We start from the raw sequence: 26,613 nt of genomic DNA, 5'->3' as shown, positions 1-26,613 counted from the left end.
TTTCCTTTCTTTCTTTCTTTTTTCAATTTATTAGGAACATTCATGCAGTTATCCCGATAACCGCAACACAATGCATAACATCAGAGCAAACACCTCAGTTAATGTTCACATCAAACGTGAGAATGAGGGAAAGTGTGATCTTTATGACATTAAAGCGCACCTATTATGGTTTTGAAACGTACTTAATTTTGTTTTAAAGGTCTCATACAATAGATTTACATGAATCCAAGGTCAAAAACACTTCTAAGGTTCTAAAGGATTCATTCTAAACTCCTCCTTTCTGAGAGCATACTCTGCTTTGATTGGTCAGATGTGTCAGTCTGCTGTGATTGGTCTACTGCTGTCAGCGCGCAGCCAATGAAGACCAGAGGCGGGGCTTTTTGTTACAAACCTACCTGGGTTAGTACAGGAAGTAAGTCCTTTTTTTGGGAATCAATAACTCTGTTTATTATGCACTTTGATTTTTGAAACTTTGCAGACGTTTTTCCATTCACAAACAGCTGTTTATATGACACAATACATGAACGGTAATATTTGAAAAACCATAATAGGTGCACTTTAATGGCCTTGGCATGGTTGGTGGTGCCAGACGGGCTTCTTTTGAGTGTTTTGGAAACCGGCCCACAGAAAAGCATCTCAGAATGCACAACACATTAAATCTTGAGACAGATGGGCTACAACAGTGGTATCTCGGAAACTGGACAGTTGAAGGCTGGAAAAACATAGCCTGGTGTGTAGTTTGGGGGAGCATGTGCCAACTGTAAACTGGAGTAGAACCCAGTGTGGTCTTCTGCTGTTGTAGGCAGTCCACCTCAACACTCAATGCGTTGTAAATTCGGAGAAGCTTTTCTGCTCAACACGGTTGTATAGAGTGGTTAGTTGAGTTATCATAGCCTTCCTGTTAGCTTAAACCAATCTGGCCATTCTCCTCTGACCTCTCATCATGGATGTTTTTCTCTGTGTGCTTTTCACACCACTATGTGTAAACATTATATGTAAACAGTTATGTGTGGGGGGGAAAACAGGAGGTCAACAGTTTCTGAAATAATCAAACCCTAGCCCATCTGGCACCAACAATCATCCCATAGACAAAGTCACTGAGATCACATTTTCCCCCATTATGATGTTTGATGTGAACACTAACTAAAGCTCTGTAGGATTTAACGTATTTTGCTGCTTCTACTGATTGGATAAATGCACGAATAAGCAGGTTTACAGGTGTACAGGTGCTCCTGTTTTGCATTTCTTGCTAGAACTGCTGTGTGGGGCAACAGTCACCTGCCCAAAAATATACAGTGGACAGCAGTGCTTTGTCCAGAATCTGATATTGATGAACAATTTGCACATACTGTACATGGAAATTATCATTTTTAATTGTCCACATACTAAGTATGCGTGTCATATAAAATACTCAGTAAGTGTGTGCCGTATTTAAAGCCCTGTCACTGCTAAACTGATACACTAAAGCCTGACAACCACAATTTCTTTCCCCATGCTTGATGGTTAATGCTATTGTCTAACAGGCGAACATGAGACATGGTTTTGCCACCCTCAGTATCTTTAGTGTAATTGTATTATAATTGTGAATAGTTGTTTCAGGGCCATAAAAAAATGCTGCTCTTGAATGAATTCAGTCAGTGCAACTGGAAACAAATAACAACTTCAATCTAAGTTAAGGCACCATCCCTTACATAGAGGTCCGAATGCACGACCTGAGTCAATACAGGTTCAGAGGTTATTCTATAAGCTTGCTAGAACCGAACATGTTCCATTATCTTTGATTTATGTTATTCTGGGCATAATCCAGGCTCGCTGCATGTGTTTGAACTGAAATGATTTCTAACAATACGATTAGAGGTACGGATATTCCATAAGTAAATGTTTTCTTTTGCTTAATAGCAAAGTAAATATAACAATGCTGAAGTATATGAGTTGTTATATACACTGTTATGAAAAAAGGTTCAATCTAGAACTCCTACCAGTACTTCAGGTTTTTTTCTCTGGAGGAGTCATTAAAGGTTCTATGCAGAATCCTATTTCAGATCAGAAAGGGTTCCTTTTATTAATCTGGGTTCCTAACCCATCAGTAACACTTAGAGTACTTGTATCTAAAAGTGTCCCATAACTTGCCTTTTAGCTATTACAGCCTCTTTTATTCAGGAAGTACAAGGGAGACATAACTTTATCATAACCATAACCTTATTAAAGAACAGAGAATAAACATACCTTTTAACAACTCACAACGACTTCACTCCCTTCTTGTTAATCTTAGAACAAATCTCAGCACACATCATTAAGGGTTGATCAAAATATGCCAGTGAATTGACAAGTAGGGAACAAATAGGTGTGTAAAATAATGGAAATACCAGACCAGTGACCTGTCAATACCTCGTACATTTGCAGTTGGATATTATATTTAATTGTATATTTATATTTTCTGTTACCTCCCTGACCATTCATGAGACCGATTAACAAACGTGACCCATTAGCAAAGCCCTGGCACTCGTCACCAGTAGGTGGCAGTATAATGTTTAGAGAAAACCAAACACTGCCTTCCAGCAAAAGAATTTTGTCCCAGCAGACAAGCATGGTGGTGGGAATGTCAAGATCTGGGGCTGTACCCGGACAATTCCTCATCACTAAAGGAACCATGAGGTGTAGCAGCAGAGTCTTGAACAGAATGTTATGCCATCTGTTCAAAAGCTAAAACTGGGCCAAAAGTAGGTCTTCCAACATGACAATGACTCAAAGCATTCAAGCAACTCTACCAAAGAACGGCTCAGGAGAAAGAAGATTTGTGTTTTCAGTTGGCCAAGTGAAAGTCTTGATCTGAATCAAGTCCAATATCCATAAGAAAATCAAAACAATAGCATCAAAAACTCTTCTTAAATGTGTCAGGTTTGATCTGAAAGGTATTATAAATTATATCAATTATAAACCAATATACTGTGTATTATTATATTGCATAAGTGTTCACCTCCCTTGAACCTTTCCGTATTTTGTAGTGTAACAACCTAAAACTGGATTATATGTCATGAATCTGTACAAAATAGCCCCCAATACTGGAGTGGTAGGTGATGGGTATCAATACAGTTTGTAAAATTATTCACAAAATGCATAAGTATTCATCACCACTGCTATGAAACTCCTAAATTCTTTTGGAAAGCGGCACATTTTGTTTTTGGCTCTGAGTTTATTTCTCTATTTCGCCCCCTAATGAAGTAGCACAGATTTGTTCTCTTTTTTTATTTTTCTCAAAATTTTGAATTCAAGTATGGTTTACTATTTCAATTTAGAACAGTTATGTCTCTCATTCCCCTAATGGTACATTTTACTATTTTGTGATACACTATATGGCCAAAAGTTTGTGGACACACAAAGCAGATGTGTCTTCACTGATGACACCATAAACCCACAGTGGGACAACTATTTAAAATAAACAAAATAAAATAATAATGATAAAAAAAACATGCCACTTAATACTCCCTTCAAAGAGGACAAAAGCTTACAGCGAAGGCACGGAACATAATAGTAAAGTAAATATTAAACGTAATATTGTTATTATACAATGGCCTGAATGAAGCCGTTATTGAAGATGAATAATAAATGAATGAATAAATCTTATAATACATATCACAATAAAAATATTCAACATAATAGCAAAATTTTGCAATGTACAAACAGACTGATCATCAAACAGGTTGTTGTATTTTCTAATAAATAAAACAAATGTCTGAGCATAATTGCTGTTTATTAAGCTGTTTAAATGGCCTGTTTATTTTTTAGCCTGTGTTAGGATTAACATAACAAGAAAGCAAAAAATGAATACACATGAAATGTGCAAAGCAAAGCTAAATGTTAAAAGAGCAAAAATATTTATTTTAATATTTAAGTATTCAAGATATTGAACATTTACTTTTTGTTTAAAATAGATCAGTATTTTAAAACCTTCTGTTTACTTCCCATTTTAAAAGAAATCCCCCCCCCCCACCCCCCAAAATTTTCAATGTGGTCTCAGTGTACACTTTACATATGATTATGTTTTCCACACGTTTATGTGAGTAAAACGGGAACCAAAACAAAACATGTGATGGTGCATTTCACGTTGTTATGCCCTGAAATTGCACATCTGAATACAAGTAAACACATGGAACCTCAATAATATAATATAATATTTAATCATGTGACAAAAATGAAACCTTATACGTGAAAAATAAACACGCAAAAATAAATATATCATGGGAGAAAATAACGTGTGGAAATATAAGATCACGTGTACTACATGTGAAAAGTTCACGTGAAGTTTGTGAAGTGTCTCTCTCCTACTTTTGCACCCTTTCTTTTTTTCTGGTCAATCAGTGGAAACTTAGTTGTGCAGCACTTGTATCACAGTTAGCTACAGATTTAGTCTTGGACTGCATTCTGACCCATTTGTAAGTAGATTTGGATAAAAGCGTCTGTGAAATGAATACATTGCATCTGGAAATATTACAGGGTTCTATGAGATCAAACAGCTAAACAACTTAGACTATTTTCCCGTATCTCCAGAAATGGCTCTTATTCGTCTGAGTGAAAGTTAATCCCAGCTCTTGTCTGTCCTGCAGAAATTCTCCTATTAAATATAGTCCGATGCTGCCTTCTGCAGAGACTGTTATGAAGACAGCGTTGTGTTATGTTAAACTGGGTTTTGAGTTCAGAAAACAAATCTGAGATGAAAATCGTTGGATATCTGTTGAAATGATTGTAAACCACTTCGCATTACAACTTTGAATGATAACAGATAATAAAATAGCTCAATGTTGAGGAAAATGACAATTACACTAAACTATGTTTGAGTGAGTGGATTTCTCTGAGTTGTACTATACTACCACCTGAATGGGTTGATATGCACCGTAATCGTTCAGTAAACCCTGTGTGCATGTGCATGTTCTCCTTATAAAGCAATGACTGTCTGGTTATTTTCACAGCGTTGCAGCAGGACGTCTATCCAGGGTCGTCATGTTTGTTGGATGGCTGATGGTATAAACACAGCTGAACCTGAACATTAATCTAAATGTACCTGCCTCATAACAACTCTACATATCAGATACTAGTCCTGCACATGTCTTGTTTAACCATTTTATTTGTCATATTGCTCTTTTTGTTGTCTTCCCCAGCACTCTTGATTGAAGAAAACATTTTGGCAGCTGCTGTCATTGTAAAGCTGTTGACTGTGATACAAAGCCGTATTCATGACCCGAATATATAGTTTAAATATTTACTAGCTCTCTCTCTCACCACTTCCTCCTTTTATCCCCTTTAACTGTACTCCTGTCTCCATGGAAATATGAATCACAGTTGGTAATGTGTATGTGTGAGTGAGTATCAGAGTGGAATGAGGCATTTGTGTGTCTCATAACCAGGATGTACTGCAATCAGTGCACTACCCATTCTGCATTTATGACCCCTGAGTTAAAAAGCATTTCAGACTTTTATTCACTATCCAGCTCTGTTTTTAAGCAGCTGGGATCATCCACCTCCCCATAGTAGAGATCAGTATCAGGTTGTGCAGCCCTGTTGTCTGGAAGAGAGGCACTCGAGCAGGCCTGGTGCATGCTGGGAGAGCTCTGGGCGATGCCAGTGATCTCAGGAGATTTTTCTGTCTCGGATAGTGAGAGGATTTCATCCTTTTCGACATCCTCTATCTGACTGAAAACAGCCAGAGGAGCCCTGACGGGTTCATCCGAACTGTCACTGGAATTAAAACAAAAAAGAAAAGAAATCAATTCTGCAACAGTGAACAGCACAGAGGTGTACCAGGGCTATCATGGGCACAGACTCACCCAAACTGGACAGTTAAGAGTTTAGGGGGAAAAAAATCACCTGGTCTTTTTCCAGTATTCATCTGTCCAGTTTGGGTGAGTCGGTGCCCATGATAGCATCAGATTCTTGTTCTTGGTAGACAGCAGTGGAACCCGAGATGCTTTTCTGCTCACCACGGCTATAAAGAGTGCTTATTTGAGATACTATAGACTTCCTGTCAGCTCAAACCAGTCTGGTCATTCTCCCCTGATCTCTCTCATCAACAAGGTGTTTCAGCCTGCAACCCACCACTCCCAGGATATTTTTGCTTGATGTGTGTGGAAAAACCCAGGAGATCAGCAGTTTCTGAAATACTCAAATCAGTCATCAGGCACCAACAACCTTGCCTTGGTTGATGTCACAGAGATCACACTTTCCCCCATTCTGCTGTTTGATCTGAACATTAACTTGAAGCTCTTGACCTGTATCTGCACTGTGCTGATGCCACATGATTGGCTGATTAGATAACAGCATACATGAGCAGGTGTACACATGTGCATATTAAAGCGAACACTGAACGTATACCAGTGTGTATCAGTGTACATTCACAAAACAAAAACTTGGACATATCTAGTTCTCTGAAACAAGCATGAAATATCTTAGATCTTTGAGTCTGCAGGATTAAAACTCCATTCCATCGATATTACCATCAATATAATCTCATCATAGTCTACATAACCACATTCACTGTCTGGCCAGATTCAATCAGCAGACCTCTGAGCCTTGTTAGTGTAGGACTGATGGGAGAACTGATGAATAACGATTGCTGATAGGTCATGCAAGCACAGTCAGACTGAGAAAGCCTCTGAATCTGATGTGGTGAAATAGATTGCATTAGTACAAGTGAATCGATTGCTGGTTATTTTGAGCATGTCTTTCTTTAACTGCACAAAGCTGCATTTTGTGTTTAAAATAGCTGGCCAGTAATTATTGTAATATAGTGTAATGTAAACCATTGCAACCATGGCTGTAGATCGATATTTAAAGTTCAAACAAGAAGATTAACTGGTTTATTTTGAACCTCCGACCAAGCCTTGGTATCATGTTCCTAGAAATCTGTTGTTCATGTTGGTGTGACCTACCTGACCTGTAAGACCTTGACTTCGGCACACAGCTCCTGTTTCTCACTGCTTCCTAACACTTCCCGTTCTTGCAGGATGAACGTTACCTAGAGAATGCAGCAATGTGACTTCTGTAAAGCTGACCAACAATGTGGACTGCTGTTATATAACATAAACTGTGCTTAGATAGGTAATGCTATATAATAGGTATGTGGTCTTTTCCTTAATGTCAGAATAGCTAATAATTACAATATGGATCAGAATTTGGTTTCGACTGGACCATATTTATACTGATACATTGATCATGTAGAGCAAGTGCTTGCAGGACAATAACATATACTGTATTTAGTCAGGTAAATAAGAAATAAAAAATAATTTCAACTGAACATTTACTCTGCAGTCCTACCTTATCCAATGTGGTTGAACACAGAAATGCTGACATATAATAGGAAATGCAATACATTAGCAAATAAACAGGATCTATTACTAAAACATGCAATTTATTTTTCTCCTTACCCGTGGGTAGCACTGGCACATGCTCCAAATTGTCCCAATGCTCACCATCAGCGCCCCCATTGTACAGAAAGTGACAAACACTTGAGGTTCCTCCACAGCCACCAAAAAGACTCCCAGTGCCACCAACACCAGCCCTAGGACGATAAGCCCATAACGGTAAGGCTTGTTTTCTGCCATGTAGACTATGTATGGAGCTCTGGGGGGGGGGAAAGAGAAAACAATCTGGAGAATAGAAATCCAGTGACTTCAGCTGCAATGAGGTCAAAATGAGAACAAGTAGTCAGACCACATGTGACTGGTGGTTTGCAGAGAGAGAGAAGAGCAAAGCTGCCGGGATCATTGAAGTGCTAATGGAGCTTGACCAGGTGACCTTCCCCAAGGCTGCACCTGTACTGTGCTTAAGCAATTCTGTAAAAGTGAAACACAGACAGGTGTACTGGGGCAGTTTGTGAAGGGTTGGGTGTATATATAGACTGATAAACACAAAGAAATGATCAGCATCTGTCAATAATACACACCAACGTACTAATAGCCAATAGTTTAAATAATAATACATCAGTTAAGTTAAATGCATTTCAGTAATATCAGTTGAAGCTGACCTACAATGTACACTGTGTACTTATTATACATTGTCATTAGTGTCTAGTATATACTGTGAATGCTAGTATACTGCATATTGATAAATAAATAAGTGAGACAAAAACACCTGAAAACTAAATTTTCCACATATTTTAGCAATATTCATTATAATACAGTATGAAATCTTTATACATACCCTGAATTTATACTACTTAATACTTTATAATGTTAAGTGAAACTAAAACATGATTATGCAACAATTAATAACCATTGTGGGTTACGACTTGGTTTCAACATATAATTTGTCTCATTCACAGATAATTTGGTTTTTATGCTGCAATCTGGTTTAACCTCGTTAACTATCTGTTGTGGAATTACATACAGGTTTAATATTAGGCCACTCAGCTCAACAGCGATGCTTGCTATCTTATTGCTCCACACAGACATCATCAAATCTCAACAGCTTTTCAGCACTGAAGTGATGTATAGTGAGCAGTAAATTGATTTAATTCTTTTATTTGACATTAAACATCAAAATATCAAAGAGTGAAATGAAAAAGGTTTATACAAAAGTTAAGCAAATACACAACTCAAACATATATATATAATAAGTATATTTGATTTAAAATGCCTGTGGCACATATGCTTGTGTATTAAGTAGTGTACATGAGAAGGGAAGTATTGGGAAAGAGAAGTGTTTTACATTCAGTCAGGGCAGTGCATTTCTTTTACAACATGTCACTACATAAACTTGTGGCAAAATGAAAATCAAGAATGTCCTCCTCTTAAATAACACATGCTGGTCCAAGACGTTAAAGTTTATGAGCCATTAAACTGATCAGTGGTCCAAGGCACTACCAAGAATTTAAAAAAAAAAAAAAATGCCACTGTCAGGATAAATCCACAGTTATAATAGAAGATGCTTTCAGCTAGCAAAGCAAGACCAGTAAAGCAACACACACACACACACACACACACACACACGAATTATAAACACACAAACTTTGTTACAATCTAATCTGTCTATCAGCTTAGCCAAAAATCTATTCCCTTTCATTTGCACCGTAGTGTTGTAGTGGTATTAATACTGCAGGATTGTCATGAAAGTATCTACAATGATCTGAAACTGTCTGTAAAGGGTCAGGAAGATGGGGTGAAGTAATCTGTCACACACATTCCTAATAGCAACATAACAGCACTGTTCTTGGCACTGTCAATAACTATCTGGGATATTATACTATTCTTTCATTATCATTGTTTCCCATGCTGTAATGTGCATATTGCTCCTTTATAATGTAGAAATGCAAATTCCCCACCAGGCATTACTCTGGATCTGAAACATGATTTTTCAAACTCAGCTCAGGGACTGTCAGGGTCATTTCCTGATGTTGTCTCAAAAGAAGAACTTCCTCTCTTCCCTCTCAGAAAGCAACTATAAAAAGAAACTATTCGGCCAAAGTGAATTATGTTAAATCTGTCATTAAAGGACAGCTATGACTATGCATGTGGTTCTACAAGCACATCTACAGCCTTTTCGCTGCCATTCACTTTTAGGAAAAGAAAATGTTTCTGTAAAGTATTCTTTGGATAGTTAAGAGTTTTTCTCAGAAGGAAACTCTTTGCTCTAGGATTCTATAAATGCCTTCCCCCAGAGGGCCAAATCTGTTTTTTTTTCCTGAGGAGTACTACTTTCCCACTTTATCCACTACTACATTCAATTTTTTTTTTTTAAAAGACATACTTAAACTATTTGTCTCGATCATTATAAAGAGATACGGACAAAATATTTTTCTCCTGTTGTAAAATAGCTGGAAATCTATAGCCACATTTCCATCCAAGGTTTTTTTTTTTTTTTTTTCAAAAAAAAAGTTTTAGTGCATTGAAATTTTTTTGGTCTCCCACTACATTTAGCAGCCTGATATAACGCCGCATTAGTTTTTCTTTATTAGCTGTGCACACACACATACACATCGATGGACAGTCGTTTTACTAACCCCGAAGGTTTCCCCACTGCAACACTGTAGTGTCGGTGCAGGATGCCAGCTTGAGCAGGGCGAGAGCAATCCGCTTTCAGGTCAAAACCAGTGATTGGTGCTAATCTGTGATGGGCGCAGCTCTCCAACACTACCTCCACCATGGGCGGGGCCGGAGTGGGACCCATTTTCACCTCGGGAGTTTAATGCCCAAGACCAGCCCTTTTTTTCGGGGTGGAAGAACTCTGATAAATGAAGTGGCAGTTCAGTTCTTACTATCCCGTTATATTTATTACTGATGTGTTTCAACAAGAATATAAAGATAAATAACAAATGACATACTGAGTATTGTTTTCTGTTATAAAAGTCCAAATGTAACATTATGAAAAAATGTTTGTTTGCATTCAAACAAATATGAAGTATTACAGTAAGAAATATACTTTTGGTATCTCCATGGTAACGACCTGAGTACACGCATTTGCGTGTGTGTGTATGTGAGAGAGAGAGAGAGAGAGAGAGAGAGAGAGAGAGAGAGAGAGAGAACACGTGTTGAGCCAAGTAACGTGAGAAAACGGCACTTTTTATGCATAAGTAACTGATGCGCTGCTTTAAATACAAATGAAGTGTAATTCATTACTTTCCTTATCAGTCACACAATAATGTAACACAAGCTTATTTTATGAGCCAAATTTATGAGCGGCCCACTGGGAATTCTCCCGATTCTCCTGATGAGCCACTCCGGCTATGCCCATGGACTTCAGCATACTATCAGACGAGCAGCTGCTCCATTCTGACCTCGTCCTCTGATATTTCATACAACTGCAATTATTTGTGAAATTAAAATGAAAGTAAGCTGGTCAATTTTGTTTCATTATCTCAATACTCTCTATTTTCCCATGATTTGAGGACACGCGGGACGCGAAAGGTATACACAATTTGTGATCTACACAAAATGATGTATATAACCGGCTCAAGGGCAGATTTATTTTGCGATACACCAAAACTTATGCGACAATTTGTTTTTTTTTAAAGGATGACATCATCACGCACACCATTTTATCGATAAAAGGAGAATTGGATGGAAACAGGCAGTAGACGGCAAATATCCCCAAATTATTTTTACACACTTTCACTTTGTCGAGAACAGAAATGGGCAAAAAGTTGTTTCCTAACTTTTTTTGCCCATCGTCGAAGGAGAAACCAAACCAAAAGAACTCCCTGAATATTGTGTACTTAAAGTACAACCCCCCCCAAAAAAAACAGTCAGTTTATTTATCAGCCATAAAATTGACTCCTGTCCCACTTTTAGCAGAGTTTTATCAATGGCTCTAAACTTTTTGGGCAACAAAGCATTTACTCTGAAGAAAAATGTACTCTGCTGGGGATTTCTATGTCAGGGGCACTTCTAAGGAGTAAAAACGTAGACACATTTCCACATAGGATTAAAGTTGCAAGTTACTTGGTATTATTAGGTAATAAAAAGTCATATAACTAGCATGAAGCCATTGATGAGGCAATGCTACTTACTGGATATAATCAGACGAGCTCATAATGGCCACTTATGGTTTTCAAACTGCCTGAGTGATTTGGAACAAATACTGAAAACATACAGCCTGGGATTCAGCACTTAGCTCTCATTAGCACCTAATTGGTTATCATTGTTCTCAAGTGGTCAGAACGACTGAGTCATAATCATAGCTGGCTGTGGGAGTGTGGTGGTCTTCATGACAGTCTCATAGGATGGTGGAGGCTCCATGTCCCAGGGAGGTGGCGTTCCAGGTAGGCTGTGGAGACCGGGGAGTATTGGAGGGGAGATCTGGGCTGAGCGCCGCTCTTCTGCTGAAGCTCTGCGGATCCTGTCCAGCCTCCTGTAAACGATAAAGAGTTATAAATAGTTGCCCACTGTGATAAGTTGCCAGCCAATACAAGACAAGATATTTCCTTCCTCAGAGCTAAAAGCACTGGCTCTATATTACTTGTTTACTTCAGGTATCTGCTAGATAAACTTTCCAATAGTAGACAATTGCTAATCATGTATTTTATTTTGCCCATTTATTAATTTGGTCACTATAGACAAGCCAATGCTATCAAGAGAACGTCTTCCAGTTCTATATCAATAGAATAGTGTTTAGAGGTAGGGTTTTTTAGCTCCCCCTCAAAAAAAACACTGACCAAACCATCATAAACTTTATTTTAAAAAATAAATAAATAAAAAAGTTGATAATGTAAATAGCATTCTTTATGTAAAATTCAACAATAATCTAGGTTAAGCTTCATCACTGGGCAAGACTTTAGAGACTGTATACAATGTGATATGAAAGTACATTTTATTATTTACAGTATATAATTAAGCTGTCATCTTCAGGCTTCCTCTTATAACAGAGAAGATGCACAGATATCTTTAAATCAAACAGAGAAAGAACAGATCCTGTCTACCTGCAGCCAGAACATTAATCAAGACTTTTAGCTGGCTAGCAGTCAAACAAAACTTAGTAACTTCATCAGAGCTTGCAACAACATGGTTTTGCTCTTGTACTTCATGATGCTTTTACAATCCCAATTCTGAAAAAGTTGGGACAGTATGGAAAATGCTAATAAAAACAAAGAGGAGTGATTTGTAAATACACTTTGACTTGTATTTAAACAAAAAACGTATGACAACAAGGTATTTCATGTTTACCTTTGAAGGTAAACATTTATACGCGTGATCTCCAATCCCTGTCATGAGTCTGTAATGGATATCCTGACATGGGCTCGGGAATACTTTGGTAAACCTTTGACAGTGAACACCATTTGCCGCTGCATCCACAGATGCAAGTGAAGGCTTTACTATGCAAAGCGCCGCCGACTTCTCTGGGCTCGGTCTCATCTGAGATGGACAGAAGCACAGTGGAATCGTGTTTTGTGGTCCGACGAGTCGACATTTCACATAGTTTTTAGACAAAACAGCCGTCATGTTCTCGGGGTCAAAGAGGAAAAGGACCATCCAAGCTGTTATCAGCGTCAGGTCCAAAATCCAGCGGCTGTCATGGTATGGGGGGGTGTCACTATCCATGAGTAACTTGCACATCTGTGAGGGCAGCATTAATGCAGGAAGATATGTACACATTTTGGAGCAACATATGCTGCCATCCAGAGCAGGACAATGCCAAACCACATTCTGCCTGGATTACAAGCGTATGGTTGCGTAAGCAGTGAGTGCGGATGAATGGGGGAAAATTCCACTTGCTAAACTTAACCAACTGGTATCTTCAGTTCACAAACACTTACTAAGTGTTATTAAAAGAAAAGGTGATGGTACACAGGGGTAAACAGTCGACTGTCCCAACTTTTTTGCAGTGTGTTGCAGTTGTCAGATTTGAAATTAAGTGTATATTTTCAAAAATAGATCAAATTCACAAAGTAAAACATTAAATAATGTGTTAATGTGCTTTCAATATACGTAGTACAGGGTGAAGTGAATTTTCAAATGACTCTTTTTGTTTGTTCTTTTGCATTTTCCATACTGTCCCAACTTTTTTTCAGAATTGGGGTTGTAGTATTTTAAATAAATGATCCAAATTAGTCTGCTTCTTATCAACGTGCGTTATCATATGGTAAGGGAAGGAATCAACAAAGGCCCAATGTAAACAGAAATTCAAACAACCCAAACCTGGCATGACTCTTTTTTGAAAATTTGCAGCCTATTTGCTCATGCTCGGGGCTTAGTGGAGTAGACCCAGTGTTGAGAATATACAATCAGCTGGAGTGTTTATGCTCTCATACAAACTACTTCAATTCCAAAAAGAGACAGAGGAGGAAAAAAGGGAGAGACCCTCTAGAACATTTTAGATGATGTCAGCAAAATACTCTTTCCAGCCCTTGCGAAACTTGCTTTCAGCCGACTCTGGTTTCTGTTAGCATTTGTTTTCCTAATCATGCGATTACCATCAAGAAAGCACAGGGATTTGGCAACAGATGCAACTCATGTCCTCTCCAGCCTAGTTCTGAGAAACAACCCTAGCATTGTCTCTCATGAACATTCTGGTATGAGACCGCTTTGGTGACATACCAACAGCTCAAAAGAATCTGACTGGCAACTTGCCTACTTTTTCTTGCTCTCAGACGTGGACCAAATTAAGACAGAGGAAGCTGTTAAGCAACCACTGCATGCTTTGTCTTGAACTACCGATCTCACAGAATAAAAGGGCACCTAACGCCACAGCAAAAGTTCACAATAAACTTCAAACAGCTACATTTTTGTCTACAGTGGTCTGTCCACATGCACTGAGGTATCTGATGTGTATCACAACCTGTGACCAGTTCAGCTCCAGCACTGTGGCTCAAAAGTTTCTAGAAGAAATAAGTGCTGAGTTCATGGCTTCCCCTTGCATTTTGTGCTTTAGACTGGGTTTAAAGAACAGGGTCACCGTCAGGACAGGGGGCTGGACCATCATGTCTGTCATCCACTGGAGGAACACTGCAGTTTTACCCCCACTTGTTTTCTCTATCTTCTCTATTTTATTACCATATTTGTCGTTTATATTTTTGTTTACCTAAAGCTAGTGCAAAAACTAGATGGCATGGACACTCGAACAGAACAAACCTGGAACCACTTTTCATTTGATTGTGTCAGCGTCTTTGCCATTTGCGAGCCCTGTTTGCCTTTCTCTCACCTCGCTATAATGTTACTCATTAACCCTCAGGCTCTGTTTACTGTTTAGCAATGGATGTTCCAGATAATCGCTAATCTTCATCTCAAGTATTAGCGGCATAAAGAAATAGCAACAGAATACTCCTGGTTTCATGTCATTCATGGTTCCACATTAAAAAGGACATAAGGGCTTCTTTACCTCTGCAAAGCGATGGCTTGCTCATATGTGTACTGGGTGCCCGTGCGCGAGGTCAGCAGGAAGTGACCTGGGATGGTCATGTTAGGGTTGCTGGACTTCATCACTCTGCAGAAGGACCAGATGAGAACACCAAAGCCAAGTGCAGCAAAGGCAGCTCCAAATGCAACAGTGTACACTGTAGCAAACATCATGAGGACAACACCGAGGGCCATCAGCAGCACTCCCACACTCACCAGTGCTCTGTGGCGCAAAGGCACACGGCCCTGCCCCTCTGAGCCATCACGCTCAGCCTCACTGCCCGCCACGCTGCTAAAACCAGGTGTCAGTATGTGCAGGTGTGGCTATGAGTGTGTACGTGTATGAGTGTGTCTGTAGAAGGGGGGAGTATTTTGCACAGACCACAACACAATAGCCAGGCCAGCCTGGAGTCAGCTCATGTCCCCAGAGATCAAATCTGAAGTACCACCTAGAGAAGTGAGGGAAAAGGAAACAGTTTAACAACAGCTATCTGTGTGCTAATGAAGAATTAACACCATAATTAAATTATACATACACAAAACTTCATACGGATTTGGTAATAGGCTGTAGGCATGCAATTATGCAAATGCAAGACAATTTCTCAGAATTAGCATATTTTATAATGACTTATTGACCCACTAAGAAAAAGTGTTCCAACAGCACTTGCTGGATTGCCACTTGTTGATAGAACCACTAATGTACCAGCCTAAACCCATAAAGCGAGCAAGGGCATCATGTGGCAATGGCAATATCCGGCAGCTGCCACACGTTGTCTGCTGTATCAAAGTAAAATAAATGATGTGGCAACACATCTCCATTTTCTAGACAAATGATCTTGTCATCATGATATGATTATGTCAAAAATGGCATGATGTCAAACACTTCTTGAATATTTTAACTGTGATTTGAAGGAACAGAGTGTGCTTAAAAAGCACTGAAACAGTAGAGGTTGCTGGGCACATATTAACTGTGCAGTATTGTCAGATAGATAGCATATGTAGCTATGAAAACCAATCTTTAGCTACTTTTGTTTTAGCTGCTTGTTTAGAAAGGAATATACAGGGTGTCCCAAAGGTGTCCATACAGTAGGGGATTATGTGCGAGCGCACCACGTCAGTTGTGCCCTCGTCAGTGGATGTTGGTGGACGTCCACTTCTCGGTTGCAACACTTCCAGTCTTTTTGAATTTGTTAATACGTTTGGCGACAGTGTCGTGTGTGATGTGCTTGCCATGTTTCCTGTTAAAGTCCTACACAACCTTGTGACAGCTTCCTGATCCAGCCATGAGAATGATTTCAATACGTTCCTCTTTTGTTAAAGGCTATATATACACACACACCCCCCACACACACTATCGGTCAAAAGTTTAGACACACTCATTGTTTATTTTATGTTTTCCGGCCACATTGTGGAATAATAATAAAGTCATCAAAACTCTGGAGTAACACAAATGGAACTATGGTAATTATGTTGTGATAAAAAAAAAAATCCAATAGAAACAAAAATAATTTTAGCATCTTCAAAGTAGACCCCCCTTTCACCTATATATATATATATATATATATATATATATATATATATATATATATATATATATATATATGAAGAAAAAACATTGAAAAACAGTTTTCCTAAAACGTGCTAATGACCCCTATGAATGGAGACTTTTGGGACACCCTGTAGTTTCTAGAACATTTCAACAAGTGGCCAAGGCAACTTTCCTGCCATGTTTAATAACTATTCTAGACACTTAGACATGCTTTAACGCTATTGTCATTATATCTCAAAGCACTGATACAGATGTTTGACTGAAGTTGTACACAGTTACTGTGTGTGAAGATGATGTGCTGCTGGTTTACATTACGAAAACAACCGTGTCGCCTCAGTTGCCTGTACGAATACAAGTCAAAGACATCTCGTTTGTGTTTTAAATAGTTTTCTGTTGACTGTTCAATGAACAGAAACCATTCTGGGGACTTCTATTGTCACATGACATGAGAGCTGATATCCGACCTTGCCACACCTTTGGCTTTTGTGAAAGAGAGGATGGCAAAGAGAGGATGAGTGAATATTACATTATAATCTAATACATCACGAGGATTGATCATTTTGAGAGCGAAACCTATATGTATCGAGATGATTTCGAGGCCTAGGTCATGTGCATGTGGATGTAAACATCACTCTTATTATTCATGTGTAACAAACAGACACACGTTCACGCGCGGCAGAATGCAAATGTTACCCCGCGTCTATTAGACTACTAGTTTATTCTCCTAATGTTCTCGCTGCTTACCTTTTTACTGTCGACGTAAACGGTATATTCCTTTAAAAAAGTAAGAAAAGCCAGATGTGGTCGTTAGCGTCTATAAGAGTCGTTCTCGAGAGATGAAAACGACAAAGCACGAGCCGCGCAGCTGCAGCAGAATCACCATAGCCGAGCCCTCATTTCCTGTAGGATCCAGCGGGGAAGACCAAAGCCTGCAAGATTATACTCTTTTCGTCCAGTAACAAGACGACAGTCCCATCCATGCTTCGAGAAGCATCTACTTTGTCTTCTCTAAATCGCTAAGACAGGCCTGTGAGCGTTGCTATAAAGCACCGGATGTCCTCTCTGCGGAACAGTTTCTGACTTCTGCCATCTGGACTAATCTGCGTCAACACACCGCGGAGGAGCTCGAACAGAGAAGGGCTGCGTTTCTGGCCATGACTAAATAAATCGCTGTCTGCTGTTCCAGGCTAGTCCGGTTTACTTGTGTTAGGGAGGAGATTTAATTTCGGTTTTAGAGCATTCAGACATGACAAAGCTGAAAGGAGAAGCTTCCCTGCTGAAAACAAACAAACAAACAATAGAAACCATCAGAGGAATTTCTAATGGTTTCCACTACAGATACCATTACAAACCATCAGCTAACCATTAACCCTCATTCTACCAACATATTTAACAGACAAGGAATGAGGGTTAATGGTTAGCTGATGGTTTGTAATGGTATCTGTAGTGGAAACCATTAGAATACACTACTCAAATAACAACCATCATAGCAAAATGTTAACTTATTTCTTCTTAACATTTTTAGTTATGCACTTAAGGTTATTTGGGGAAAAAAACCCATTATTATTATTTTCGGAAAAATACAGTTCGTTTGCATAGTGTGTAAAATGAAAATATATACTTTACTTTAATACAGATTGCAACTTTTATACCAGGTACAATCCACATTAGTACTTAAAAGTTTACTTACTATCCTTTGATTCTGGTATCATTTAGTTTTCTGTCATTTCAAGTAAACATTATTTGTGTTATATTTATATGGTGAAACCAACTTGGGTCCCCAATATAAAATACTTGAAATAAATCCATTCAAACTTGAACAGTTGTTTATTTTGTCTATCAATACAAAAGTAGACAGAGACATTGGCCTCAGTATGACCCCCTGTCCAAATAAAGGTTGAATAAATGTAATTCAAATGTAGATTTTTCAATTTGTATATAATGTAAAATGAATGGTGTTTACATTGAACTATGAACACCACATGCTACAGGGAGTTATAGCACATGATTTAGCTCATGCTATGCTCAGGGCATACTGGCATGTATGCTACCTTCCTGTCTGTGTTTCGGGAGCAAAGGCTACACCTTTTTTGAGTAGATTTTGCAGCTGATCGTTGGATGTCCATAGCAGCAGGTGGCGTTTTCCTCACTCCCATGATGGTTATTGCTGCTCGAATTGGGGATAGGAGCATGGCAGTATCAGCACTCCTCTTTATGTGTGGCATGACCAGGGCATGGCCCAGCTGTCTCAGGTAGATCCAGCAACACTGTCCACGTTATGAAAACTTCCAATCTGGCATGCTCCCCATCCAGATGATGAAGGGATTGGTGTCTGTCTCCTTCAAAATGACTGACAGAGTGTCCCTACCCCAGAATTGAGTGAACATTGGTATTTTTAAAAAGCACTAATTAAAACAAACTGAAAACAATGATATGAAGTCATTAGGAACAAATTGATTGACGAAGTCGTGAATAATTGGAATGATAGAATAAAGCACCTGTGAGATATGACAAAAAGTACACCTCAGGCTTTTGCAGGTACCCCTGTCGGTAGGATGAGGGTTAAAACCATTACCATTACTTGTCCTTAATGGTATCCACTAGACATAACATGTCAACAATAGAAGGCAGCAAATTACCAGTAGAGCCTGTTACAGTTTCCATTAAAACCAGTACAATTCCCATTATAACCATTCAAACCATTACAAACTCTATGAGGGTTTCTATTTTTCTGTCAGCAGGGAGGCCATTTCATTTAATTTCTTTGCGTCATTAAAGCTCTGGGATTAAAGGCTCATTTACTATTACGTACATCCCTCCAAGATTTAGCGATTTTGAGATCACAGAAATGAACACAAAATCAAGGAAACTCCTCAATATTCACAGGAGCTTACAATTTTTCAAAACTACCACAGATTTACTGCAGATTTGGGCCAAGACATGTCATTTTACCTCATCACAACATGCATTCAGCCAAATCCCTCTTCGATTCATATGCATCGAACACGAATACAGCTAAAAGGTCTCATTTACCAAGAAACAAACATTACATCATTAAATATAATACACTATATTAGCCAAAGTATGTGGACATCTGATCATGACACCCATATGTGCTTGTTGAAAATCTCATTCCAGATTTATTCCCTCTTTACTCTTATAATAAGCTCCACTCTTCTTGAGGCATGGCTGTGGGGATTTGTTTTCATTCAGATACTACAAGAGCATTAGTGAGATCAGGCACAGATGTTGGGTGAGGAAGCCTGGTGTCCAGTCATTGTTCCAGTTCATCCTGAAGGTTTTCAGGGGGTTGAGGTCAGGACTTTGTAAAGAATAATTAATTGATAATTAATATAATGCACCAGGCTTAGAAAATGTTTTAGAGTAGGGAAATCCTACTCCTGGACTCCGGCATATCAGTTTTGAACCTATATATTGGTTTCTTTAAAGCTGAGTTGGTCTTAATCCTAAATTTTAATTAACAACGAATAGGTTCTTAATTAATATTTACATTTATCTCATTTGGGCTGATTTAAAGGTAATAATTAACAATCATTGAGTACATCCTTGATGGTTTCCTCAAATGTAATATCAAGTTAACAGAGAAATAGCCAGTCATAATAGTTTTCAAACTGGGATTTAAATCCAGAAATATAACCCACAGTGCCGTAGTACCAGTTTTTATGACTGTTTAACATGCATTCCCCATTCACATTATTAGGAAAACCTGTACACCTGCAAATTCACGCAGTTATCTAATCAGCCAATCATGTGGCAAACGCACAATGCATAAAATCATGCAGATACAGGTCAAAAACTTCAGGTAATGTTCACATCAAACATCAGAATGGAGAAAAAGTGTGATCTCTGTGATTTTATCTGTGACATTGTTTTTTGGTGCCCGACGGGCTGTTTTGAGAATTTCAGCAACTGCTGAGCCCGTTAATTTTATTTTTGAATTTTGTGGCCGCCACATGATTGGCTGATTAGATAACTGCATGAATGTGCAAGTGTACAGGTGTTCCTAATAAAGTGGATGGTGAGTGAAGATTTTAGGGTTGGGGGTTCGATTTCTACTGCTGCCCTGGGTGTGCAGAGTTTGCAAGTTCTCCCCATACTGCGAGGGTTTCCTCCCCCAGTCCAAACACATACATAGTAGGCTGATTGGCATGTCCAAAGTATCTGTAGTGTATGAATGTGTATGTGATTGTGCCCTGCGATGGATTGGCACCCTGTCTAGACTGTACTCCACCTTGTGCCTCCTGCTCCCTGGGGTAGGCTCCAGGTTCCCCGTCACCCTGAAGGATAAGTGGTACAGAAAATGGATAGATGGATGGTCTATTAGTACAAAACATGCAATTTGTAAATGTGATCAGGAGGTGTGTGTAATAAAGTAATCAAAAACATCATATTTTAAGGTGTATTTTAAATTACAATACTTAATTCCTTTTTAAATATCTTTATTTGTTAATTTTCAAAAACAAATGAAAACACTATACATTTTGTTCCAAAAATGTAATAGAATCTTTGGGTACATGCACGTAAGCCACGTACATCGTGCATATTCTATAACGTATAGTGCAAAGTACCTATAGTTAAAGGCCCTGAACTGTATTTAATGGAGGCACATAATTTTAATGTCACTTTGGTTGAGGCAGAGAAAGCAATCAATGAAAATGCCATGATTTATAATGTTACAAACAAGAGGAGTCCAAGGAAATATTAAACCTGCTAATGCAATGTGGTCATTTGCGATCACATCAGAGAGGCACTCTACACTTGCATTACATCACAAATCAATGCTTCTTAGACTGTCAGTTTCCTCTACGGGACACAAAGGTCACCAGTGATGAACCAATAATGCTCTGGGTTGCTGTTGCATTTAAGTGTTTCCTGTAAGACACATCCTGTCAGTTCTTTGTAAGCGCCCTGATGACATCGTTATGGGTCTTGCCACTCATGTTAGCAGTCAGTCCAATGCAACAAGCAGGAGTACATTGATTAAAATATTTCAGCAGTTAAATTTCACTATTGCCACAGTCGATGTGCTTTTGGTCGAGAAATAGTTTTAATCTGGTGTCACTTCCTATAACTCCGTCTGCATCCGTGTCTGGCTTACTGTGGAAGACGCCGACACCGATTTTTCCCTCTCAAAACACTGTGCGCAGGAGAAAATAGTAGCTTTGCATATCTATCCGGAACTTTTCTCTGTTTTCTTCTCATACGCTGGTGCTTGCATCGATGAGCTCGGATTGTGCAAGTGACTTTATGTACATATTTATGGGTCCAGGAGCTGCGATTTTTGTGATATTCACAAGCAGACAGTACTGTCACCAAATCTCATCTGCACGCCAAACCAGTCAAGAAGTGATTGTGATTCATGCTTGTGAGGAATACGTAACTGGGTAGAAGAACATTTTTGTAGTATATAGTTGGTAATTTGTGTAATGTCAGTGTCATGTATGGAGAGAAAATGCAGTAGCTGCATGGAGAAAGGACAGTGGCTGTCGTGAAAATACTGAGCGAGATCAGGCGTTTTTCCATCAGTGGTAACTATACCTTCTGAATATAATTACAAAAGAACACACTTCACAGCAGGGAACAGCAGACACTAAACAGTCCTAGGGACGTTACCATTTTATAAGGTTACAGAATTTCCCTTTTGACCATATTCAAAATGGAACTCATTGTGATCAGAGATGAAAATTAAGTAGCTTCAATACTAATGGTTTATAAAGCACACTTGGAGTGTGGGTTCCCTGGGCAAGCCATGATCCGCACTAGTTGGTGGTTGCAGCAAATGGGTGCAACCTAATGGCTTGTTGACAGCACAAGCCTTAAGGTGCATTCACACATACAGCAATTTTATCGCTGCAAGTCACTGTACTATGAAGTCGCAGGTAGGCATTCCTACTACCGGTTGCAGTAGTAGCATCAGTGGGTGGTGCAACTAGCATTCCAATTTTGACAACAAACCAGTTTTGTTGCTGCTAAAATTAAACATTGTGGAGGGAGAGCGATCTTATATAAAACTCACCAGGGTATATATGCATCCGAGATGAATAAGAAGCAGTGTGTGCTCTTTGCCATTGCTGCCATCTCTCTGCGGCAAAAGTGCAAGCTCCAATTAGCTTAGCTTAGCTTATAGCCTTAGCGCATTTAAAGCAAAATAATAATAATAATGAAACACACTCCCTTTTTGTTGCAATTGAGCAAAATCCCGGTGTAGCTCCTTTCTCAGTAAGTGAGCGTCACCATCGGTGTGTTATTCACTATATGTTCGATGGTGACCGGGAGCCGGACAGCAGCTCTTCGACCGTGGCCTCTGTGTTTCCTGGGTGAAGTGTCCGGCTTGGTGCTGCTCGTTCCCGGCGCCGAAGCAGCGACAAACCGGATACTTCACCCAAGGTAGGAGCTACACTGGGATTTTGCTCGTTTGCAACAAAAAGTGAGTGTTTCATTATTATTTCTTTTATTTTTTTGCTTTAAACCCGCTAAGATCTTAAGCTAAGCTAATTGGCTACTGTCACAATGGCGTTGCTTCTGCTGGTACGCAAGGGTGGCTACAGATCACATGCACTCTACTGTCTTCACTCCCATTGGCAGTCGCTACACCAAGTCTCTCCAAAGTTGCATAAAGTTAAACCTTTCTCAACTTTGCCATGTTGCTGGACACGCCTACACCCGGTCGCCAAAGGTCGCCGTTGCTCATGTCGCCAGCTCTCGTTGAAAATGAACATCTCCGGTCGCCTTGTCGCTGCGAGTCTCTGTATGTGTGAATGCACCTTTACACTTCAAAGCTGATCTCGCGGGAGCGACTGAAGAGCGGTTCAGTGGGCAACAGTGTATCCGAGTAACTGCGTCGCATGTTCGTGGAGCTGCATGTCGTTTTGATGGCCACTTCATACGGAGGTGGAGGTTCCATCTCCCAGTGGGGTGGTGGCCCTCGAGCAGCTGGGCTGAAACATGTTGGCTCCATGGGAGGGTAGTCAAAATCGTCTCCGTACAGCCCTCGTCTCTGCCTTTCCAACGTTCTAAAACAACACACGCACAATCATATACGCATGTGTTAGATCAAATTCACCAGAATGTGAACCTGGATTCATGATGCTTAAAACGAAAAACAGACCAAATTTGAAGTTAAACATTTTACTGCAAATCTTATTGAATGATATTTGAATAATTTAGCTCTAAATTCCCCTCTTTACAATTCAGGTCTTGGAAATCTGGTTAAAAACAACTAATGTTCAGGAGATTGAGAGTTTGTATGCTGATAGAGTGCAAGAAGCATTATAAGCACTGCACTTTGGATGAAAAGGATGCCATTTTATCTGATCAGAATGATACTAACCAATTGTAGTTGTCTATGTATACAGGGTAGTTTTATGAGAATGCATGAACAGCAGATCGAACAGCTATAACTGGTGGACAAAGTATGTGTTATCCCACATCAAAGTGGTAGCTGACATCAATGTGACCTCATGTTATAGGGAAGGTATATTTATATACCTTTTTATAAAACAAGTTTTTAAACATTTACATGAACATTCAGAAGGATGCTTGCTTCTAATCAAAGTAAATTCTGAATTTTTACAACAACTTCAATATAAAGTGCCGACTTGTAACCCAAGTCCTCTACAACCTGAGATTTAGTAACCACAATTTTCAGGATTGCGGATGATTTCAGTTAACTAGTGATCAAACGACCTGTTTATCAGTAGGCCAGCTGTAAGCTCTGATTGGACGCTTTGGATAAAAGCATCTGCTGATTAATTAGTGTAAACAAATTCCGAACTCAGTGTACTCAAATATGTAAAAATTCACAATTAAAGAGTTCATAATCAATTTTTTTCTTTTGAAGCATAATTAACTCAGGTTTATGCTCTAATGAATCTATCTATAAAGCAGTTATTTGAGTTATATAATTAGTTATCAAATTATTTAAATATTTACAAACATACAATGGACAAAGAATATATAATCTTAAGCTAAATTTCACCAATGAAGCAGAGGCTGAATAACATCTTAAAAGTCTTTCAGCCACAGGGTTGAAGCTTACCACTAGGGGGTGCAAAAACCATTTCAGTACATTCTCAACTTCATGTTGAATTAGCTTTTCCACTGAGTGAATTATAAACCTTTTAAAGGGGAAAAAAAAGAATGGCTTGTAATGACTCCCATGACATGTGCGTGTATATGTGTGTGCGTGTATATGTGTGTGTGTGTGTGTGTGTGTGTGTGTATGTGTGTGTGTGGGGGGGGGTCTCATTTTCTAGAGCACTTGACTAACGTGATTGATGTAATATATTAATATGTTGATTTGATCAATCAACAGAACAGTACGACGTGGAACGCAACATTATCCTTAACGTCAATATTGCGTTTAACATCATTACGCCTCTCTCTCATTACAGCATACTGTAAACATCCATGTCCAATTACTTAATAGCTTCAGCCTGACTCATTTTGTTCTGGTGTCCTCTTACACACTATTCGATATTTTCCTCACCTTATATATTAACAATGATTAAATCAATCCAAACAGCATTTCAGGCTACATAGTGAAAGGAGCGCTTTCATAGACAAACAAATAAATATACAGAGATGCAAGAATTCGTTTTATTCCGCTGTAATATAACTGAATACCCCAACTTATTAACAATATGAGACAAATAAAGGCTTCTTCTTCTTCTTCTAAAATTGTGGACTCCTTTCTTTAAATACAGACACTGAATTTATATCTACCTAGTTTAAAACTGGACTGTTTTTTCTTCTTCTCAGGTTTAGAGAAACAATTTTCTAACCTAGGTGATTTTTATTGTACAGGATTAAAAAGCTAATTTAGGACATGACGGCATTCAAAGAGCATGCAAAGCATATACATTTTTTCTACTCTGCATTCAGGCAAATGTTTTATTATTATTATTATTACTACTACTACTACTACTACTACTACTATTATTATTATTATTATTATTATTATTATTATCATAGCATTTAATGAATAATCATAATCTTTATCAGCACTCAGTGTGTTGTGGTTAAAATGTTTGGCGTAGGCTATTTACTGCACGAGCAGTTTGCACATGGTTCAAATTCACAAAACTTCATTGTTTCACTGATTCACTGGAAGTGCATCAATGCATGCATAAAATGACTGGAAATTTGGGACATAATGCATGCTTGTGGGGAAGACCACACGTTTACCTGTGCAAGATGACGGACTGGGACTCCGGGAAGTGGCTCCCGGGTGGTGGGCTGAACAGCACGTGCCCGTAGTCGTGCGTGTATTCATTAGTGTAGGAGCCCTGGCGGCTCTTTCCGTTCATGGCCCAAAAGAGGCCAAGGATGAGCATGACTGCACCTAGCACCACGCAGCACAGGCTGAACGCCTGCAGTCTGCTCTGGCTGGACGTCAAGAAGGCGGTCGAGCCGCCTGTGACGATGAGGAAGACCCCAATGAACACGGCGCCATGATGCAGAGAAGGCATCGCCGAGCTTAACCTGTCTCCTGTCGCGAGCGCGCGCTCTGTCTCTTTCTTACACTCGCGCGCGCTCTGTCTCTCTCTTACACTCGCGCGCGGCGAGCTCCTTAAAAGTTGCAGAACTCCATCTCTCGACTCACTAACTGGAAATGCAACTCTTTTCCCTTCTCACAGTCGGAAACCGGATGAGGTTCTCGTGACGAGTCCCTGAAAAGTACTCTCGAAAAAAGCACAGCAAAAAGCATCATTCCACATTTATTCCCATCATGCAGGTTTCAGAAAGAAAAGATCTCCGTGGCTGAAACATACCGTTCAATCAGTCCTCTGCGCGCGCCCTGTTCGCCTCATGTAGGTGTTCAGGGCGTATCGTGCACCGTTACGCACGAGCCAAGCGTACACTCGCCCCACCCCACTGTTTACTGCAGCTCACGCGCTTCACCTACACCAAGTTCATTCATGAATGAACAAGCACGCGCGCTCACCACCAAACACATCTGTTATATTTCACTTCAATAAATACATATTGTTTCGGAAGATTTTCATAAAGTTAAAAAATAAGCACACTAACAGATCATGTTAGTGAATGAATGTCGCATGTTCTTGCCATTTTAATAGTTTGTAAAGCCTTGATTTTAGGTCCCTTTTGCGTTTATCCACGCGCTCCATAGTTCAACTAGTATACATGATAACTCACGAAGTATGATGATGATTATGATGATCACGCCGGACTGAGGCAATGGGCTGATTGTTCTCCTGGATT

At 39.3% G+C, this 26,613-nt stretch overlaps 3 protein-coding genes across 6 annotated transcripts; all 3 read right to left on the bottom strand.

The window, feature by feature from the left end:
• Positions 1 to 4,159: 4,159 nt before the first annotated feature.
• bsnd (barttin CLCNK type accessory subunit beta) lies at positions 4,160 to 7,867 on the bottom strand. Its single transcript, XM_017455888.3, has 3 exons — positions 7,419 to 7,867; positions 6,924 to 7,009; positions 4,160 to 5,733 (listed from the first exon to the last, which is right to left on the bottom strand). The coding sequence occupies exons 1-3, from the start codon at positions 7,593 to 7,595 to the stop codon at positions 5,472 to 5,474; spliced, it is 525 nt and encodes a 174-aa protein (XP_017311377.1). The 5' UTR covers positions 7,596 to 7,867; the 3' UTR covers positions 4,160 to 5,471.
• A 630-nt stretch (positions 7,868 to 8,497) lies between these two features.
• On the bottom strand, positions 8,498 to 17,637 carry si:dkeyp-51f12.3 (uncharacterized protein LOC107988041 homolog). Its single transcript, XM_047150936.2, has 3 exons — positions 17,113 to 17,637; positions 14,803 to 15,268; positions 8,498 to 11,838 (listed from the first exon to the last, which is right to left on the bottom strand). Exons 2-3 carry the CDS (start codon positions 15,012 to 15,014, stop codon positions 11,643 to 11,645), a joined length of 408 nt encoding a protein of 135 aa, XP_047006892.1. The 5' UTR covers positions 15,015 to 15,268; positions 17,113 to 17,637; the 3' UTR covers positions 8,498 to 11,642.
• A 4,178-nt stretch (positions 17,638 to 21,815) lies between these two features.
• si:dkeyp-51f12.2 (uncharacterized protein LOC100151460 homolog) lies at positions 21,816 to 26,596 on the bottom strand. Of its 4 annotated transcripts, XM_053675574.1 has the most exons (4): positions 26,548 to 26,596; positions 26,163 to 26,292; positions 25,576 to 26,072; positions 21,816 to 23,402 (listed from the first exon to the last, which is right to left on the bottom strand). In XM_053675574.1, exons 3-4 carry the CDS (start codon positions 25,857 to 25,859, stop codon positions 23,156 to 23,158), a joined length of 531 nt encoding a protein of 176 aa, XP_053531549.1. In that variant the 5' UTR covers positions 25,860 to 26,072; positions 26,163 to 26,292; positions 26,548 to 26,596; the 3' UTR covers positions 21,816 to 23,155. The 4 variants fall into 4 exon arrangements, with proteins under 4 accessions (XP_053531549.1, XP_047006794.1, XP_047006795.1 ...); XM_047150838.2 differs by having other exon boundaries at positions 25,576 to 26,292; XM_047150839.2 differs by lacking the exon at positions 26,548 to 26,596 and having other exon boundaries at positions 25,576 to 26,070; positions 26,163 to 26,541.
• Between the last annotated feature and the right edge of the window lie 17 nt (positions 26,597 to 26,613).

This window comes from Ictalurus punctatus, chromosome 25 (genome assembly GCF_001660625.3).
Source record: "Ictalurus punctatus breed USDA103 chromosome 25, Coco_2.0, whole genome shotgun sequence".
NCBI classification, from domain to species: domain Eukaryota; kingdom Metazoa; phylum Chordata; class Actinopteri; order Siluriformes; family Ictaluridae; genus Ictalurus; species Ictalurus punctatus.
The sequence above is the reverse complement of the archived record's forward strand: the minus strand, read 5'-3'. Positions and strand labels throughout refer to the sequence as shown.